We start from the raw sequence: 19,821 nt of genomic DNA, 5'->3' as shown, positions 1-19,821 counted from the left end.
CTAAAAAAAAAAAAAAAAAAAAACAGTTCCTGCTGCATTTGCATCTGAGTATGCTGAAACTCAGCTTCATCCCCCCATCTCACACATATGGTCATTTCAATGTTTGAATGTTCTAGATTAACCAAACTGACTTTAACTATCATGTTTGATATCATTTGAAATGTCTCAGTGCGATTGGTACAATGGTCTCATTCTCTCAGAAATAGACATAATCAAAACAATAAATATATAACTTCAGGCATCTTTTGAACCACTGTGAAGGGTGTGACTTTTCCCTAAGTGTGAATGCCTTTTGTTATTCACACCCATTTCCTTGAGGGAATTCTTGGATTATTTAAGGTAAGGTCTGAGAAAGACTCAGCGCGATTCTGCCTAACCAGATCAGCCCATAACATGGCTTGCTCCATGTTATGTATATTTCAAAGTCAGGAATGCATCTTTTAATCTTGGATTTATCTTTGATAATTTGATGTTTTGTATTGATCATTTATGAATTGACTGATTGAATTTGGCATAATACATTTACCTGACTAATAAATTATGTTTTGAATTATTCAAACCTCGTGTTATTATCACTGATAAATGTTGTTGTCCATAGCACTACAAGCCACTGTACAGGTTAGTAACGGACTAAAAGATGTTAGACGGAGCAGCGTGGCACGCTATACAATGTTGTTAGAGATCCGACTATCAAATTGACATTATTCAAGTATACTTGGACTGTAAAAGGCCAACTATTTAGAACAACAAAATATTGTTGAAACTACTTTAAATGTGGATATTTAGGCCTTCATTTACAAACGTAGAATCCTGTGCGATTATTATTAAAATACTTTGTCTTGAATTAGTAGATAACAGATCTATGGGGACCACATAAAAATCTCCTAAATTGAGTAAGTAGGGTTCTGCCTTTTTAGGAGAGTGGTTAATCGCCTCTGTTTAATGACCAAGATTGACAAGCTTGTATTAAGAGATTGTATACCCGGCCGGTGCAAGACTCGGGATGCTATAGGAATCTGAGTAAATGAGAATAAGGTATAATAACAAATCAAAAGAATATTCAATCTTAATCTAAAATAATGTGAAAGGAAACAAAATAATCTTCTCAATGTTTTATAATTGGAGTCAGATAAAACGAGGATAAATATATTAATATTCTAAACCACCTCATACTAAAATTGGAGTCAGATATGAGCTAAGTTTAATATTGATCAACATTGTGCACTGGGAAGACCGAACATGCAGTGAACCTTCATCCACCATTGGATACCGTCATTGGACCAACTGGCTGGACCCTACAATTTACAATACCATACAGTCTTGTCATGGTATGTCATTTACATTTTTCTTTTTGTTAGGTTGTACTTGGCTGCACTTCATTACAATGAAAATGCCGGGCGTCCCCAGGCCACATCAGCAACTGGTAAACCTATTTACAAGCTTGCCTTTCCAAAGGCAAAGAAAGGAGAGTATAGGGTCCGAGAAGTGAAGACGCAGCAAACTTTCGGTATGTATATAAATGTTTATAGTATTATTAATAATTAAAAAAATAATAATAATAATTGCACTTTACATTCACAATGAAAACTCGCTACTCAAAATACAAAATTAAGTTACTAAAGAGATAACTGTTATATTGCACAGGTTATGTAGAAGAGCTGCTGGACCTCATCTTCAACCAAGAGTTTGTGGACCCATCACCCTATGTTGATGAAGTGTTGGGAATTCACATACCACCTGCTCTATCATAAGCCTACGATAGACCTGAGATGGAGGAGGCTATCTCCAGCAGGGTGACCCACTTCAATCAATAGCTATCCTAAAACCCACATAGCTGCCCTGCTCTTCAGGAAACTGTCTTCGAATCTTCAGCACCACACAGGCAGGAATCACTACACGGACTCTCCGCCCGAGGAAACCCCAACACCAGCTCACAAAGCTCCGATAAGCCAAAAAGCGGCACTGTCTAACAAAGACATAATAATGAAAGATTGTTTTAGAAATTGCACTACAATTTGAACTTGGGAGTTATCACATATACATTTTTATTTTTTATAAAATAACTAGCTTTAACAAAATTTCAGAAGTCATATTTTGTTTATTCAACTGCCAATGTATGTTTGTATGTGTTTGTAGATATACTGTACTTTCTAATGTTCATGGACAATTGTATTTCATTCAACAAAGTGACTTCTTGGAGTTTATATTTTATATTTGCACAAGGATACATTTTATATTTGCCAATCACATTTTAATTTATACTTCAATATAAAGTTTTTATATGACTCAGGAATTGAATCATCTTTTCTGAAGGGTTGATGTTTCTATGCCATACTGATTTTTATATATTTTAAGCGTTTATATATTAATGTTTAGTGAATTTAAAATTATTTTTCAATAAAAAGTACATGCATTACTCAGCCTTTTATGAAGTCATTCAAATTATCATCTCAGAAATAGCAGCAATAAAAAACGGTACGTATTTCATTTTTATTGACATTGAGGTAAAGTTGGTTTTATATTCAGATATTTGGACATTCTCCTTAATAGTATCATTTCAGTAAAGTATTCTTTGCAAATTCAAAATAGGGAAATCGTATTAGCAGCAAATGACAAAGTACAACATTGTTTACAGTCAAGTAGATAGTTTTAATGTTGTTTACAAGTCATACTTGCATGCTAAATCCGATAGATTGTTTAAACTACCATGGTAAATAATACAGGGACTTCTGAATGTGCGGATATAAAACCAACTTTATCGCTATTTTATTGACTACACAGCGTTAATGTGCTTAAAAAGAAAGCTAGCATGCAGATCATGAACAAGGTAACCCGCTATTCTTTCTTTTTATTTAAACTCACTTTTGCACTCCACGAAGTCGCAGGGGACCATAGTCTGCTTTGTATATATTCAATGCATTTTGCAAGGAATAAATATTGAAGCAAACGGGATCCATTCCTGGATGCTCCGTTATGCACGAGGGTTGCACTTCCAGTTGATCCATTCGTCTTCTAACCTTATTACATGACACAGGTATGCTGTTTATTATCTCATTCGATGTCTTTAGAGCAGCAACGTTAACATAAACTGGAAATTTACCTGCGGTATCTCCCTGCAGCATACATTTTCAAATATTTCAATATTTGTCAACGTCAATATTCATGAATTACGAATAAATCATACCAATGCAAAATTTATCTTTGTGGATATCTTTATGTCTTGTCTGTGTTTGACGTAACGCATGACGTTCGCGAACTTTATCAAACAAATTACGGATGGCGCATGCATAGTTACATAGCGGCTGTAAAAGTATACAAAAACATTAAATTTTTTGTATGTACCACTCTGACACATTCTGGCACATTCGGATTATAGATTCCTCAACAGTCGACTCTGCTTGATCTGTGTCCGAGTCTGGGTCATATATGTAGTGTTGAGTTGTGTTCCTCTCACTCATGATGACTCTTACTGTCTGCCTCTGTGATGTGGTGCACAAAGCAGACGCGCTCTTGGCTCCGCCCCCTTGTTACGTTGGGCGGGCAGTCGAAACTTATTATCATGTTAAACAACACACCCCAAAACAGCAACCCGTGTACACGCCTCTAAATTTACACTTTTTAACACAGCATAACAACAATATCTGAATTCCGTTTTGATCTGAACCTACATTGGCACACTCAGAAGAACCATAATATTAGTATTAAATCTGAAAAAAGGGCTAAAATATGTGCCCTTTAATATTTTTTTCTCCCAGAGTTCATTTTACACCAACAAGCAAATATAATGGCGGATGAGAAAAGCCAGATCATATCATAAATATTGCATTTAATATGTCACGAAATGAAGTTTTATCAGTTTTTTCAGAATGTAGTTCTTCCAAACTCAAATCTGTGGTTTGTTTATAGATATCATGTATAATTTTAAGTGTGCTTTGCCGATAAGGGAGATTTTGACCTCCAGCGGTTGACAGCGCTCCATCACTCATGTATCCGGCAAACCTCATGCTTTAATCGGCCTAGACATTATTGAGACATGCCCCTGTCTTCGATGACTAGATAATAAATGTGTTATGAAATAAAGTTTTAACCGTTTTTCATGCGAGAATGTAGTTGTTTTAAACTCAAGTCTGTGGTTTATTTATTAAGAATGCGTATTTTAAAATGTTGTTTTGAAAATGCGGAGATATGTGACCTCTACGGTGGCCCATATGGGCGCCCAATATTCTTGAATCCGTCTAAAGCAGGTTGCTCACTCTGAGATTTAAGCAGACTTTGAAATCATTTTGTGTGTTTAACAGTCTTTGGTTACGTGAATCAATTATTTTTGTTCCAATTTACGTTTTGGTTTAGCACAAAGTTATGTTTATTAAATATTATTTAATATTTCCATGTTACCTTATAAAATGAAGGTGCAGTGCACCCAAAAATGGAAAACCAGGGGACAGTTTAATGCAAGAAACTGGTTAGGTTATTTACTTCACAGAATAATTTGTCAAAAATAAATAAACATAATAATCATAATATATATTGTGTGTGTGGAGTTGTTCTTGGTCATTTGCAGTACTGTATTTAGATGCACAGTAACTGATTTTTTCCCAAAATTCTTTGTAAAATCTACAGTAGCATACTGCTAACCATCACAGTATAGAAAAGTTGAAAATACATTATTATACTGTGAAAACAACAATTTATACAGTAACACTGTGCACAGCTTATACAGTAAAAAACTGTTGAGAAATGCAGTATAATACTGTAAAACCAACAGAAATCGTTTACAGTGTACCTATTCTATAGGTGGCAATGCACATGAAAATTGGAGCTTGCTAAGACTACTTCCCTTTATTGTTGGGCATCTTGTGCCAGAAGATGAACCAGCATGGCTAGTGATTCTGGATCTTAAGGGCATAGTTGAATTGGTTGTAGCTACTGTTCATACCGAAGAGATGGTGTTATGAAAATAATACAATGATTGTCAACATGTGGTTAAATACATTTGTAAAATTTATTTCTCATGAAATTGTGTTACTTTTCTAATGGGTTAAACCACTAATGATCGTTGTAATTCTCACTGGTGATTCATTTGTGTTACAAGTGTTACTGTATTTCCCCCCCATCAACATTTAAAAAGAGATTGTTGAGATGCATAATAATTGCTGATTTTATTTTTTCGGTTAATTCAAATGAACTTTTCAAGTCAATTTAACTTGCATCAATCAAACTGAAAAAAAAAAATATTAGGTTCAAACATTGTTCAAAATATTAGTTGAAACCTGATAATCATATTCAAATAGGTTAAAGTAACATAAAACATTCGCTGTCATGACTTTTTTTAGCGCATGTGTCTATAAGTCACATGTTCTCAGACTAATATAAACCTTTAGTTTCAGGCAATACTTGGCTTCAGTTTTGTAATTTACTTAGTTGATGACCTCACAAATGGTGCCAGATGTGTATGTGCTTTTGATTAGACATAATGAATGTATCTAAACTAGCCTATTTTACATGACTAGAAATGCAATCATTAACAGCCTATATCATTATCGCTCTGGTTACTAAAGTAACCCTCGTTCCCAGAGGAGGAGAACAGAAATGCTATTAGTGGATGTTTAATCCACGTATGGGGATTTCGTTTCAGAAAGCCAGTTGTTTAAAAGAGTATATAAGGGGCCAATAAAATGCCAAATGAGTTGGCAGCGTAAGCTTGCGCACATGTGGCTTATTGCAATTAACTCCGCATATAAGCGCAGGGAAACACTATCCTTTTAAGCGGAAGAGACTGATACTTACAGTTAAGGAACAATCATAATGGCGATGCTATATAGCATTTCCGTTCCCCGAGAAGTTACTGTAGTAACCAGAGCATTCCCCTTCGGGTGGGGAACTTCAATGCTATTAGTTGATGTTTAATCCATGTATGGGGAAATGTCTGGAAAACGACATAATGACTGCACCTTACCTTCGCCTCTGATGAGAGGATAGCCAGGCATAGCGTGAGCGCTCCTGCATCAAAGAGAGGCGCGGTCTTCCAACATGATCCCTGGTCCTTACTTATCCAACTTCAAAGAAGTTTTACGGATTTAGATATATATTTTGGGAAGTCGCAAGCATCTAGATAATTCTAGGAAAATACGACAGTACATTGGGAAAGCGTGCAGTCCCGATAGGGAGGACGCTGCAGAGACCACCTGCTACCCAATGGGGAGATATGATGGCAAAATATATGGACTAGCCCTGAGAAGGGGGAGTACGCATATAATAAGATGGTTAGCGGAGAGGGAAGACACGGGTCCGCCCGTGTGGGGGGACTGCACCGTGGCTGAATAAGCATATGGGATTGCCTAGTGGGGATCACTCATAGCGGGCACCTATACCCAAAACGCGGGCTGACCAGCGGGCAGACCTACAATGTAATGGGCCAGCAAGTGACTCCTCTGCTGAGTCAGTGCTGGGGGCCTCGGAGGAATCTGCAGGGCTCAACTGACAGGGAACTTTACTGACAGATGAAAAAGCGCAAGTATCTCCGTGTTAGGGAAAATGGCGCAGCATGTGTGTTTCAACACCTTAACCGAGTTGTTTCATCAATCACCAAGGGTTACCTAATACCCTTGAGGAAACCGGCTTCACTCGCAGATTGTAAAACCTTGCAAATGTATTAGGTGTCGCCCAGCCCGCAGCTCTACAGATGTCTGTTAGAGAGGCGGCACGTACATGCACCCAAGAGGATGCGATGCTCAGAGTGGAGTGTACACGCATTCTCGGGGGACACGGCTTGCCCTGGCTCTGAAAAGCGAGGAAGAAGGCATCCACTATCCAGTGGGCTAACCTCTGTTTCCATAAGGCACTTCCCTGCTGCCGACCGCCATAATGCTGCGTTCACACCAGATGCGACAAGTGTGATTTACATGTTAAGTCAATGCAAACGTGCAAAAAGACATCCAGTGGCGGGAAAGACGGGAATGGCGCGGTGCGAATAGCGCGATACGCGCGAGGCAAATTGAGCGTTTTGCGCGTTTGATGAGCGGTTCATGCGAATCTCTCGAATTCAAAAATCTAAACTTCAACGGACATTCGCGCCGCATTAACCAATCAGAAGCTTGCTCTTGTGGGGGCGTGATTGTGACGTAGAACCAGTTGATGGTGTCCCGGGGGAAATCCTCCAGGCGACACCGACAACAAGTCATCAAACTGGGCTTGGCTCAGTCAGAAGCACCGTTGAAAGCCTCCATGATCCAGGTTCAGTTTCTGGAAGAGTTATGAGCTCACAAAGCTGGATGCACCTCTGAAAGCATGTAGTGGACTCAGACACGGTCCTAAATGTATCGACGCTGTTTTTCAGCCATCATAAAGTAAATAAACACTGTTATTTTCTTCATAAAATCCATGTTAGCCTTTTAGCAACGAAGCTACAGTCACCGGGAAGACAGAAGCCCTGCCCATCACGGAAATCCGCGTCTGTTCTGAATTAAACTTGACACGCGAATGAAACGGATTTGACGCGCGAATGAAGTGGGGTTTGACGCGCGAATGAAGCGAGTAAACTCAAATGTTCATGCGGCTATTTACGTGCGAATAGCCCGATTTATCCGCGCAATCCGCGTCTGGTGTGAACACAGCATAACAGACGAAGAGGTACTCAGATGATCTAAAGCTCTGAGTGCGGTCCAGATAAGTAAGCAAAGCGCGAACTGGACAAAGAAAAGGGCTGGGTCTACCTCCTCCGGGGGCAGCGCTTGCAGGCTCGCTACCTGGTCTTTAAACAGTGTGGTAGGAACCTTGGGAACATATCCCGGGCGGGGTCTCAGGAAAATGTGAGAGTAAGCCGGCCCGAATTACAGGCACGAGTCACTGACCGAAAAATGCCTCCAGGTCCCCGACCTGCTTAATCGGTATCAATGCGACCAGCAGAGCTGTCTTCAGGGAGAGAAATTTTAAGATACTGAGTCAAGGATCGAAGGGATCTGACGCAGGCTCATGAGAACGAGATCCCAAGAGGGTATGAGAGGGGGGTGGAGTGGATTAATTCGCCTAGCGCCTCTGAGGAACCAGACGATGAGGTTATGCCTTCCCTTGGTGGTGCCAGCCACCGCGTCATGAGAGCGGAGATGGCAGCCACGTAACCTTGAGTGTGGAGGGCAACAGCCTGCTCTCCACCTTCTCTTGGAGTAAAGAAAGCACAACGCTGATATGGCAAATTTCGGGGGTCTTCTCTGCGAGAGACGCACCATTCAGTGAATAGACTCCACTTTAGGCATAGGTGCGCTCAAGGAGGGGGCTCTAGCCCGAGTGACGGTATTAACCACCACAATTTGTAGGTTACCCAAGTCTTCCTCGCGTCTTAGGACCACACGTGGAGGTTCCAAAGATTGGGGCGAAGGTGCCAGATGGTGCCCTGTCCCTGAGAGAGTAGGTCCTCTCTTAAAGGGATCTACCAGGGGAGGGTCGTTGCGAGGAGGGAGAGCTCTGACATCCAGAGGGGCGCAACCAGCAAAACCTGTTCCTCGTCCTCCCTGACCTTGCAAAGGTACTGCGCGAGCAGGCTCACAGGGGGAAGCGCATATTTACGCATGCCCCGAGGCCAGCTGTGGGCCACTGCATTCGTGCCGGGAGAGCAATCGGTCAGGGAAAAGAACTGGCAATGAGCGTTCTCGGGGAAAGCAAACAGATCAATCTGGACTTTGCCCATATCAGCTGAACAGACAGGGGGTGGAGTCTCCATTCCCCGGGACGTAAAGGCTGCCGTGAGAGCGCATTGGCTGCCCGCTTGAGCTTGCCTGGAATGTAAATGGTGCTCAGCGATTTCAGCCGCAGATGACTCCAGAGGAGCAGACGGCAGGCGAGCTGAGACATGCAGCGAGAGTGAATACCCCCCATGCGGTTGATATACGCCACCGCCGCCATGCTGTCTGTCCTGACCAGGACGTGCTGCTGGTCCAGCACGGAAAAAAACCGGTGGAGAGCGAGGAACACTGCCAACAGCTCCAGGCGATTGATATGCCAATGCAACTGGGTTCCTTTCCACAGGCCCACAGCTGCTGAAGTGGATTTTATACTCTTTAAAGTGTAAAGTTAATCTACATATTCAAATGGTATGTTTATAATCTGCTTGTAGACTTGCATACCATTAAGACAATTAAGATGTTATGTAGAGTTAGAAAGGGGAAATGGCCTGAGGAAACAACTAAGGGTCATAAAGAAGGGATAAAAAGAGAGTGGTAAAAAGCCTGAGGTGTCTCAGGAAACAGATGTCAGAGGTAGAATTTGGGGTCAGGGGTTAAACTAGGAGGGATCTTGTGTAACATATGGAGAACAAAGGAAAAAACTGTTGTAAAAGAGTATTTAAGCAGGCCAGAACATGAGTGAGACAGAATTTTTCAGACAGAGATGCTACTGGGGGTCTCCTGAAAATTCTCCTTTGTTGTCGACAATAAAGTATACTCTTCTGATATTCATAACCTCAAGACTGAGTTTGATTCAGTAAGAGAAAAACCAAAAAAACACTACACTGCATGCCCGCAGCACACAGCCCCCCAGCCCGTGCTGGAAGCATCTGTTGAAACAACAACATGACTGGACGCCTGTCCTAGAGGTACTCCGGCCTGTAGGAACAAGGGGTCGCTCCAAGGACTAAGGGTGCGGCGACACAGCGCAGTAACAGTGACTCGTTGTGTGCCCGCGTGCCATGCGCGTCTGGGGACTTGATCGTGAAGCCAGTGCTGGAGTGGTCTCATATGGAGTAATCCGAGCGATGTGACAGCAACTGTGGATGCCTTATGCCCCAGGAGCCACTGAAATAATTTCAGTGGGACCACTATTTTGCTGTCAAGCTCTCTCAGACAGTTCAGCATCAGCTGACCGCGCTCTCCGGAGAGGCACGCTGCCATGGGGACCAAGTCCAGCTCCAGCCCGAGAAAAGAGATTCTCTGCACGGGGGCGAGTTTGCTCTTTTCTCGGTTGACCTGAAACCCCAACAGGTGGAGGTGCCGGAGCACCTTGTCTCTGTGCATAATCAATTGCTCCCGAGAGGGGGCTAAAATCAGCCAGTCATCGAGATAATTGAGTATGCGGATACTAAAGCACCCTCCGCGAGCTTGGTGAAGACCCGCGGAGACAGAGAGAGCCAAAAGGGGCGGAATTTGTATTGCCAAGCTCGACCGTCGAACGCAAACCGCAGAAAGTGACGGTGGCGAGGAACAATGGAGACATGGAAATACGCGTCCTTCAGGTCTATTGCTGCAAACAAAGAGGAGGAGCAATCTCCTCTCGCAAGACAGGGATGGACAGGGAGTTGACCCTGGTGAAATACACACCCGTGAACGGGGCCGTTTCGCAAACTGAATCGCATAGCCGAGTCTGATTGTGCGTATGAGCCACCGCAATGGGCTGGCCCGCGCTAACCAGGCAGGCAGAGCTCTCGCTAATGGACTCATCGCTACAATCACTGATGTACCAGCAGTGGGACAGTGCGGAGTGGGTGTGCAGGTCCGGGAAGCACGAGAAGAGCTGGAGGCGAGAGATTTGCTCTCACTCCATACCCAAACTCCGGAGAGGGGGCTCGAGGGGTGGGAGAAAGGAGACCGTCCTTCCAGAGCTCGTGAGCCACTGGCGAAGTGCATAGAACCTGTGAGCTGGGAAACAGAGCATCCCGGACTGGCAGGATTTGTGCTGTCACATCCAGGGAAGTGGTAAAGTGCTCTTTTATTGATTTATTTCATGGCAGTTTTTCAAGTGCTGTTGAAAATGTGGCCTGCCCCTCCTGCAGGGAAAGAGCAAGTTCCCTCTTCTCCAGATGACCTGTCCCAGGGACGCTTCGCGGTCCATTTACCGGACTTAGTGGCGCTCTGGGCAGGGGGGGCTGCCTGTTTTCAAGGTGCTCGACGCGCTCGCTTCGCCGGAGGCGGGGCAGATCTCGTAGGCGGGCGCCTTCGGCGAGGAGCAGTAGATATGGATGATTCAGTGGGCGGAGCGGGCTTACCGTCCCGCCTATAGGTGACATTACGCGTCAGACTGCTCTCTCACCGCCTTGATTTCCTGGGTGAATTCACAGACTGTGCCGCCGAACAGGCCAGCTTGGGATATGGGGGAGTCAAGAAAGCGGACTTTGTCGACTTCGTGCATATCAGCCAAGTTTAGCCAGAGGTGGCGCTTCTGGACCAGTAATGTGGACATTGTCCACCCCAACGCACATGCAGCGTACTTAAGAGAAAAAAGAGAACTTAAAATAGGTGCCACGCGGACAAAGATTGACCGCAATTGCGCACTCAACCTGAGGAATCGCCACATACCCCCTGGCCGCTCCTCCAAGACCGCGTGAGTCTACTATGCACCTCTGGAAAGAAGGGGACAAGAGGCTTCGAAGGCTTAGCCCTCTGGTCCTCTACGTAGCACCCATCTAGTAGGTGCGGCTGCGGAGCTGGGGTATAAACCATCTCTTACCCCACGGCCGAAGAAGTCCGGCTAACATGTATGTTTCAGGATCCATTTTGACAGTGCTCACCTGCCCGAAGAGGGCAAGCGGGCCTGGATTCTCGTAGGACAATGAAAGCCCACCCTTCGATGCAGCAGTGGACGTCTGGTCCCCGGTGTCATCGAACGTAAGGGCTACCATCTCCTCCGTTAGAAGCTTGGATGGAGGGCTGAAAGGAGCGGGAGGTCTGGAGGGCCCGGAGGCGACGAATTATGTCCCACTGGAACCCTCAGATCTGCCCGAGTGCCCACCTCAGTGCAGGGGACAGCTGGGGTGGTTCACCCTTATACAAAGGCTAGCCGCGATCTTTACTGCGCAACAGTCATGGCATCACAATGATGACATGGACTGCCCGCAAGCACCGCATTAACATGCTGGACCCCCAGACATGCAACGCAGTGCTCGTGCCCATCATCCGGGGACAGGAAACCACCGCATCCAAAAACGCACGGTCAGAGCGCCATCCTGAAAAGGACGTGCTGCACGACTGTGTTGCTCTTTTTGTGAAATTGCAACTTTATACGGACCGCTCTGGAGGACTGGACCCAAAGAACGCCAGGCAAGGGAGAAACCCAGCTCGACCGTCTGCCACTGCGTGTACACACTCTGCACGGGGAGACTGCTCTCGTTCGCTCAAAATCGCTGGATCACAGCAGGAGGAACCCACGTCGACTCTCTTAGAAGGCTTTAATAGTCTCTGAAGCGAAAAGGATGCCGTTTGCTTGCTTTCCCTGTGCTTATATGCATAGCTAATTGACAATAAGGCACACGTGCGCAAGTTTACGCTGCCAACTCATTTGGCATTTCATTGGCCCGTTATGTACTCTTTCAGACAATTGGCTTTCTGAAACGAAATCCCACATTTGTGGGTTAAAATCCACTAATAGCATTGAAGTTTCCCATCCAAAGAGGAATTAGAGCTCTAAATGGTGTCATGAAATATCCAACTCTCCCAGATTTTTGAACACTTTTAATACAGAAAAATTGGAGCATTCACCAAAATCGATAAATCAAAGACAAGAGCTGCATTCCATATGGCACACTATACTTTAGGCTCTTATCCACTATGTACTTATGCACTTACACACTCAACAACATAGTATATGTATGTAGTGTCGTCTAAAATGGAACATTAACATTTTTTTTTTCCTTAACGGAAATTCAAACTATTCAAATTACTCTCGTAGGAGAGTTTTGCTTTCACAATATAAAATAAATAAAGTAATCCAACATCAAAAGCTGATAGCTTCGCCTTTCCGCAACGTGGGCAAAGCAGCCATCGTTGAGTGCGCGAAGTGTCCAACATTCCACACTTCATTTTAATAGTTGAATTAGTGCATCATCGTTAGTGCTTTTCAGGGGTTTAGGGTTTTCAATGTGAATGCACTTCTTACACTATTTATACTGCAAAATGGCGTAGAATACTGCAAAGTATGTGATTAGGGACGCACCTCAGATAAAACTTATCAAATCATCATGGAAAGTTTTAATGGATGAATTTGATGGATTTTTGGTACATAGTTTTATTTAAAAAATGTTTTTTTATAGAAGTGTGCCAATTTCAGTTCCCGTATTAAAACCAAATGGTTAACACCATTAAGTCAGCACAGAAATCAATTCTTCTATATGCTTTATGCAATATTTAGCTTAGTTTTTTCAATAAAAATGTTTTTAAACAAAAGACCTAGCAGACACCCCTCATAGTTAAAACAATGATGCTTGCATGAGATGTTAAAGCAAGCATGTCAGTCATGTGGTTTGTGAGTGTCATTTCCTCTAGTTAGTTGGAAATAACATCATCCTTTTCTTGGTTCAAAGCTCCAAAATACCCTCACCTTAATAAAAACAGACCTTCATCATGTTAATGCAGTTTACTTGTGGAAATTACACAAAGATCGTAAAGCTTCTATTTTGTAAGTGTCTTTTATTACAAACCTTGAAAGCTTGTGTTTTACGTACTTATGTTTAATTATTGTTTTAATCTCTCACAGGTATACTAGCATGGTGTCAATCTGTAGAAACATTAACAGAGTTTACAAATTTGGGTAAAAACGTATCTATCACCTGTAATCTTTCTGAAAAAGAGTTTTATTGGATGCTGCTGAAACCACCAAATCGTCCAGTTATGATATTACGTTTATTTTCAACTTCACCAACCCCGTTTTACACTGATGTAAACTTAGTATCCAAATATTCAGTCAAACAGAAGCACAGTCTGTTTATTACTAATGTCACTAATGAAGAGTTAGGTGTTTATTACTGCATGACCACAGATGCACCTCCAACATTCAGCAACGGCACTAAACTTTAAATCAAAGGTAAGTTAGCGTTCATCAATCAGATGTATATTTCTTTAATTATTCAATATATATATATATATATATATATATATATATATATATATATATATATATATATATTTTTTTTTTTTTTTACAGAACAAACTAAATTACCAAAGTACCAGAGTCACACGGTAGTGACGTATATTGAGAAGAATCATTCAGTGGTGAACTATACTGAGCAAATTCAGAGACCGTGTACTATTATAATCCTCCTATCTGGTTTGACGAATGCCATTCTAGTCATTGTCGTCATTGGTGAGTTCTGCTCATTAAAGTTGCTGTATGAAAGTTTTGACTATCTTCTAAATAATTTTTGACTACTATTTTATACTAAATAATAAAAAAATACCATAATATGTTTGCAGACATTTAAAAAGCATGCTGAGTGGGCATACTTGTTGAAAAACTAAAGTTAGTTATTTTTTTTTTTTGAAAATGTGCGTTCTGCGTCTAAACATGTCTTTGTTTTGGTCTGTGTGTGGTCAGTTAACTCAACACAATAGCTGCATTCAAAATCACCTACTGCTGAAGTAGGTATTACATTTGAATTTGAATTTTACTAAAGAACCTACTATATAGTGTGAACATAAGTAGTATGCAGTGTTGGGCAAGCTACTTAAAAAATGTAGTGAGGTAAGCTATTAGCTACTTTACTTAAAATGTAGCTTAGCTCAGAAATTTGTTACGTCTCCAATGCTTGTGAAAACAAAAAACATAGCATACATTAATGCTTTTAATTTATAGGTTATTTATACAATTTATCTGTACTGTATATGGGCCTGTTGGTCAGAACATTTCTGCAGTGGTTTGCATGTGTCAAATTGTAAAAGTAGATTTAAAAATAAATTAATAAATAAATAAGCAAACAATATCCTACTTAATAATCATCATCATTAATATTAATAATATTATTATTAAAGTAGGATTTGTTTAATTTTCTAATAATAAATATAAAATTGAATTTCTTAAATAGCTTCATTATTTATATGATTTATTTTTCATATTAAAATAGGTGTTAGCTATTGCAAGTGATTTTATGTTAATTTAGAATATATTCTCAATAATATTTGTAAAGGAAACACAGGCTCTATAATATGTGCTAGTTATATACAGTTAAAGTCAGAATTATTAGCCCCCCTTTGAATATTTTTCTTCTTTTTAAAGTATTTTCCAAATGATGTTTAACAGAGCAAGGGAATTTTCACAGTATGTTTGAAAATAGTTTTTCTTCTGGAAAAAGTCTTTTTTTTTTTTTTTTTTGCTAGAATAAAAGCCGTTATTAATTTTTTAAACACCATTTTAGGGACAAATATATTAGCCCCTTTATTTCTTTCGCTAATCTACAGAACAAACTATCATTATATAATAACTTGCCTAATTACTCTAACCTGCCTAGTTAACCTAATTATCCTTGTTAAGCCTTTAAATGTCACTTTAAGCTATATAGAAGTGTCTTGAAAAATATCTAGCAAAATATGTACTGCCACCATTGAAAACATAAATTAAATCAGTTATTAGAAATGAGTTAGCAAAACTATTATGTTTAGAAATGAGTTGAAAAAATCTGCTCTCTGTTAAACAGAAATTGGGGAAAAAATAAACAAGCGGTCTAATAATTCAGGAGGGCTAATAATTCTGACTTCAACTGTATATATTTTGATTAATATGGAAAATGAGTGCATGTTTTTAGCAAACCTAATATTGGATTTTTTTGTGTGTGTGTGTGTGTGTGTGTGTGTATATAACAATATAATGTGCGCAAAGAAATTATAGGGTTCTTCTCTAAATAAGTTACCACCCCGTTTAGAGCATCATTGTGGACGTTTTATGTTATAACTAACGTGGTTCAAACGATGTATCTGCGACATAGAATCTACGGGTTTTGGGAAACATTTATCACTACATCGTTCTTTTCCCAAACGATGCACCAAACTATGATAGTTCAGCGAGTTATGTTGTTGTTTAGAAAATTTCGGATGCAGCAAACGTAGTTCATTTCAGTCTTGAAGGTTGCCTCAATGTATGCCTGCATGGCCAGCAGCCTTTAAAACAAGATGAAGATTGAGGGATATAAAAATTTCATGAGGTGTTTTTTATTTTGCAAACAATTCAATTATCAAACATGTAAACTTTAGCTTATCAGTTTACAATGGAGAGCTTGATTGTCAAGCATGCTCGCAATCTATTGGTCTTATCAGTCTGGAAACCTGTTTATGAGTTGAGTCGACGCCGTTCAATTTTTTCTTATAAATAAATTTAGAATCTGGACTGTAATACCTACGTCAATCACTGGGTCAATCCTACATACTGCATCTTTAATAGACATTTAATAAACTTTAACATTTAATAGATTAAGATATATATATATATGTAAAATATTACATCAATTGTTTATCCTTCTAGGTTGTGTCTGTTGTTACTCTGGAAAAAGTGTCAAATGTCAAGCAGCTAATTTGGAGTTTACACATCTAGAGCAACTTCAGGAGTCAAATACAGTGGTAATAGTGGTACAAAATATGACATCAATTTAGTTTTGCCTAAATTATGCAGAACCATTTTGTTTGGTTTACAATAATTTAATACATCAGTACTTTTCACATTTTATACATTGTTCCATTTTCATTGTTTGGATGTTAAAATATAACATGGATTTGCAAATGCTAACACTGGTTTTGCTTTTTCAGTACACCGAAGTGGTCTTTTCTTTGGTGTGTGAGGAGTTTGAACAAAAGATGGCCCACATATCAAACACAAGAACATCTTCCTGACCAACCACCAATGTATTAAATATAAAATGCATTAATCACGCTTGCTTGATAAATAAAATAATTAAGACACATCAGAAATGAGCTATTCTCAGTTGTTTTTAATGGAAAAAAACCCACATACTAACTTCTTTGCATGATGTAGACATTGTGGTGGGCCCCAACAAGTAAAGTTAAGTTTTCCACATTTGGTCATCAGTGAGGTGCAAGCCTTGGTGGTTTAATCTTTGTTGTTAGTTTTGCTGTTTAGAAAAAAAGGCTACTCTGCTTTTCTTTTTCCATTTGTTGTAAAGAAAACCTTGTGATGGTGATATGTCTGAAGCAATTTTGAAATCTGTGTAAATATAACCATGTCGAGACAAATAAAAGGCCATGCAAGTCATTTTTTGTCAAGTTCAGAGCTTAGTATAACACTTTATTTGAGCTAAACGCACACTGCAAACAGTTCAGGAAAAAATTCTACATGCAGTGATTTAATGTCAGAGATTAAATGTCTGTACACAAACAACAAGGAACTCTGAAATTGAACACAATTCTGAAAGTATATATAATGCATGACATTTGAACAGAAACAAAACCACTGTCCTTTACACTACAAACCACATCACTAACAGGAAGTCATCACACCCCCACATTTTGGCCATTTGAGCCTAGACAAACGCTCTAAAGGATGTTAAAGTGCACCTGTAAATATGTTTATGTATTTTAACTTTTTTATTTACTTTATTTGAAATAAAGTAAAACTTCTTCGTGTACACTGTAATGTAATTCTGTCACTGACTTGCTTTGGGACCGAATGGGAAACACCCAGCCATTGTTTTTAGTTAAAGCGTTAGTTCATACAAAAAGGGAAATTCTGTTGTTAATTACTTACTCATGTGACTCATGTCGTTAAAACCCCTGAGGCTTTGTCCATCTTTGGAATACAACTTAAGATATTTTAGATGAAATCCAAGCGCTCTCTCATCCTCCATACATAGCAATGGTCATTCTAAGTCTAGAAAAAGAACTAAAAACATTGTCAAAACATTTCTTGTGACTTCTTTGGTTCAGTTGCAATCATAAGAAGCTCCAAGAACACTTTGTCTTTTCTTCTACGACAGCTCAGGGTATGCATTTTATCAAGATTTGTGTTCCAAAGATCATTTTGGAATGAATAATTTCATTTTGGGGTGAGCTAACGCTTTAAATTATATGTCTGCATAAGTGGGGGGTTGTATACATGATGGTGGGATGGGTTGGATGTCTGTAGGAATTCTGGGCCACTCATTTAGATCATTGGTTTGGCCCTGTTAGTTAAAATTTAAAGCACTCTTGCCAGAGTGCTTTAAAAACCAGTTCCAAAATTTCACTTTTATACCTTTTTCTGGTGCCAAAAAAAGCTGAAAAAATACCAATAGAACTACTATTCTTGGTTGCGTTTCCCAAACAACGACGTAACTCAAGGCTGAAGTATCATAGTACGATGCATCGTTTGGGAAAAGAACTATGTAGTGACGAGTGTTTTCCAAAACCCGTAGCTTCTCTGTCGCAGATCCATCGCTTGAACCACGTTAGTTATAACGTAAAACGCCCATATTGATGCTCTAAAGTGGGTGAAGTAACTACTTCTTTAGAGAAAAACCCTAATTTCTTTGTGCAAATTATATTGTTTCACACGCTCACACATTTTAAGTAAAATCCAATATTAGATTTGGTAAAAACATGCACTTGCTTCCCATATTAACTGAAATATATGTAAATGCCACATAGGGCCTATGTTTGCTTTACTAATATTATTGAGAAGTTTAACATTACATATTCTATTCTAAAACATAAAATCACTTACAAAAGCAAACACTATTCTAATATCATATATAAATCAAATATATAAATAAATAATAAGGCTATTTATTATAAAATGAAATGTAATATTTATTATTTATTAGAAATGAAAAAAAACATACTTTAATAATAATATTAATATTGATTATGATGATAATTATTATTATTAGGAAGAATATTAGTTAATTTACATACATATTTTTTAAAGTTTACTTTTAAAATTTGACACATGTAAACCACTGCAGAAAGTTCTAACCAGCTGGCCTATGTCATATACAGTACAGATACTTAATAATATACTTAATAAAAAAAAAACACTATAAACTAAAAGCATTTATGTATGATTTTTGTTTTCACAAGCTTTGAAGACTCCTATAGCTTCCGCCATGAGGCTGTGTTCAAAATGACATCAATGTTTTCAAAGTGCACTGTGAAGGGAGCACAATTGTAAATATGAAGATCGCTAAAACTGAACTATAAAAGTAGTTTGAAAGCATATTACATCTAAGATAGATTACCTTATTGCTTTTTTTATTTTTAATAATTCCAACTTTGAATGTTAGAATATTCTAAATAAATAGGGCATAGGGGGGATAAGTGGGAATAGAACACATCCAGGAACTACGTTTCCCCTTCATATGGGAACTTCTACGTGTGTCTGTATATCCAGGTAAAAAAAAAAAAAGTGCACTAAAATGCACTTTAAGTATTCTTAGTACACTTTTCAGTAATGTACTAAAAGTGCTCTATTTTCGCACAGTAATTTTGTACTTAATGTACTAAAAGATAGTATTAAGTATATGCTAAGATAAACTAAATACCATCTAAGTGTACTCAACTGTGTTATTTTGAGCAGGGGCGGACTGGCATTTCTGGCAAATGCTAGAAGGGCCGGACCAATTTTTAAATGTGGGCTGTTCAGTTTTTTTTATTTATTTTTTTTTTTATTTGTGTTGTTTTTAAGTATAGACAGCTTTTATCTCTTGCTAGATGTGATATTATGATGGTGATAATAAAAATAATAATAAATGTTAAGCATTTGGCCCAATCGGCAATTGCCGCCTGGTTTCAAGATGGGCAGACTGTGTGGCTTCAGTGCCAGGGCTGAATTTTTGTCCCAGTCCGCCCATGATTTTGAGACACCCTGAAATTGAACTAAAATGTGCTTTTAACATACTATATCTGTATTTTTAAAAAATATATTTAGTTACAACTAGAAATAAGCTTGAACCCTACTTTTTAAACATTTAAATAAATTTATGACTAATCTAAAGTATAATAGTAATATATTAAAAGAATATACAAATTGTAAAAAAGTGTGCTAGATACTTTATTAAAAGTGCTCTATTTTCCCAAACTAATTTTCTATTTAATGTACTAAAAATTAGTATTAAGCACATTTTAAGATAAACTTAAGTACATGTAA

The 19,821-nt window shown here is 39.3% G+C and overlaps 1 protein-coding gene across 1 annotated transcript; it reads left to right on the top strand.

Moving 5' to 3' along the window:
* The first annotated feature begins 13,262 nt into the window (after nt 1–13,262).
* Nucleotides 13,263–17,939, top strand: LOC147831609 (uncharacterized). The gene is given in 5 exon segments (XM_087304469.1): nt 13,263–13,377; nt 13,456–13,782; nt 13,903–14,061; nt 16,210–16,304; nt 16,491–17,939. Coding segments are annotated over 5 exon segments (720 nt in total). The 5' UTR covers nt 13,263–13,322; the 3' UTR covers nt 16,575–17,939.
* Nucleotides 17,940–19,821: the final 1,882 nt, after the last annotated feature.

This window comes from Danio rerio, chromosome 22 (assembly GCF_052040795.2).
Source record: "Danio rerio strain M-AB ecotype USA chromosome 22, GRCz13ab, whole genome shotgun sequence".
NCBI classification, from domain to species: Eukaryota; Metazoa; Chordata; class Actinopteri; order Cypriniformes; family Danionidae; genus Danio; species Danio rerio.
The sequence above is the reverse complement of the archived record's forward strand: the minus strand, read 5'-3'. Positions and strand labels throughout refer to the sequence as shown.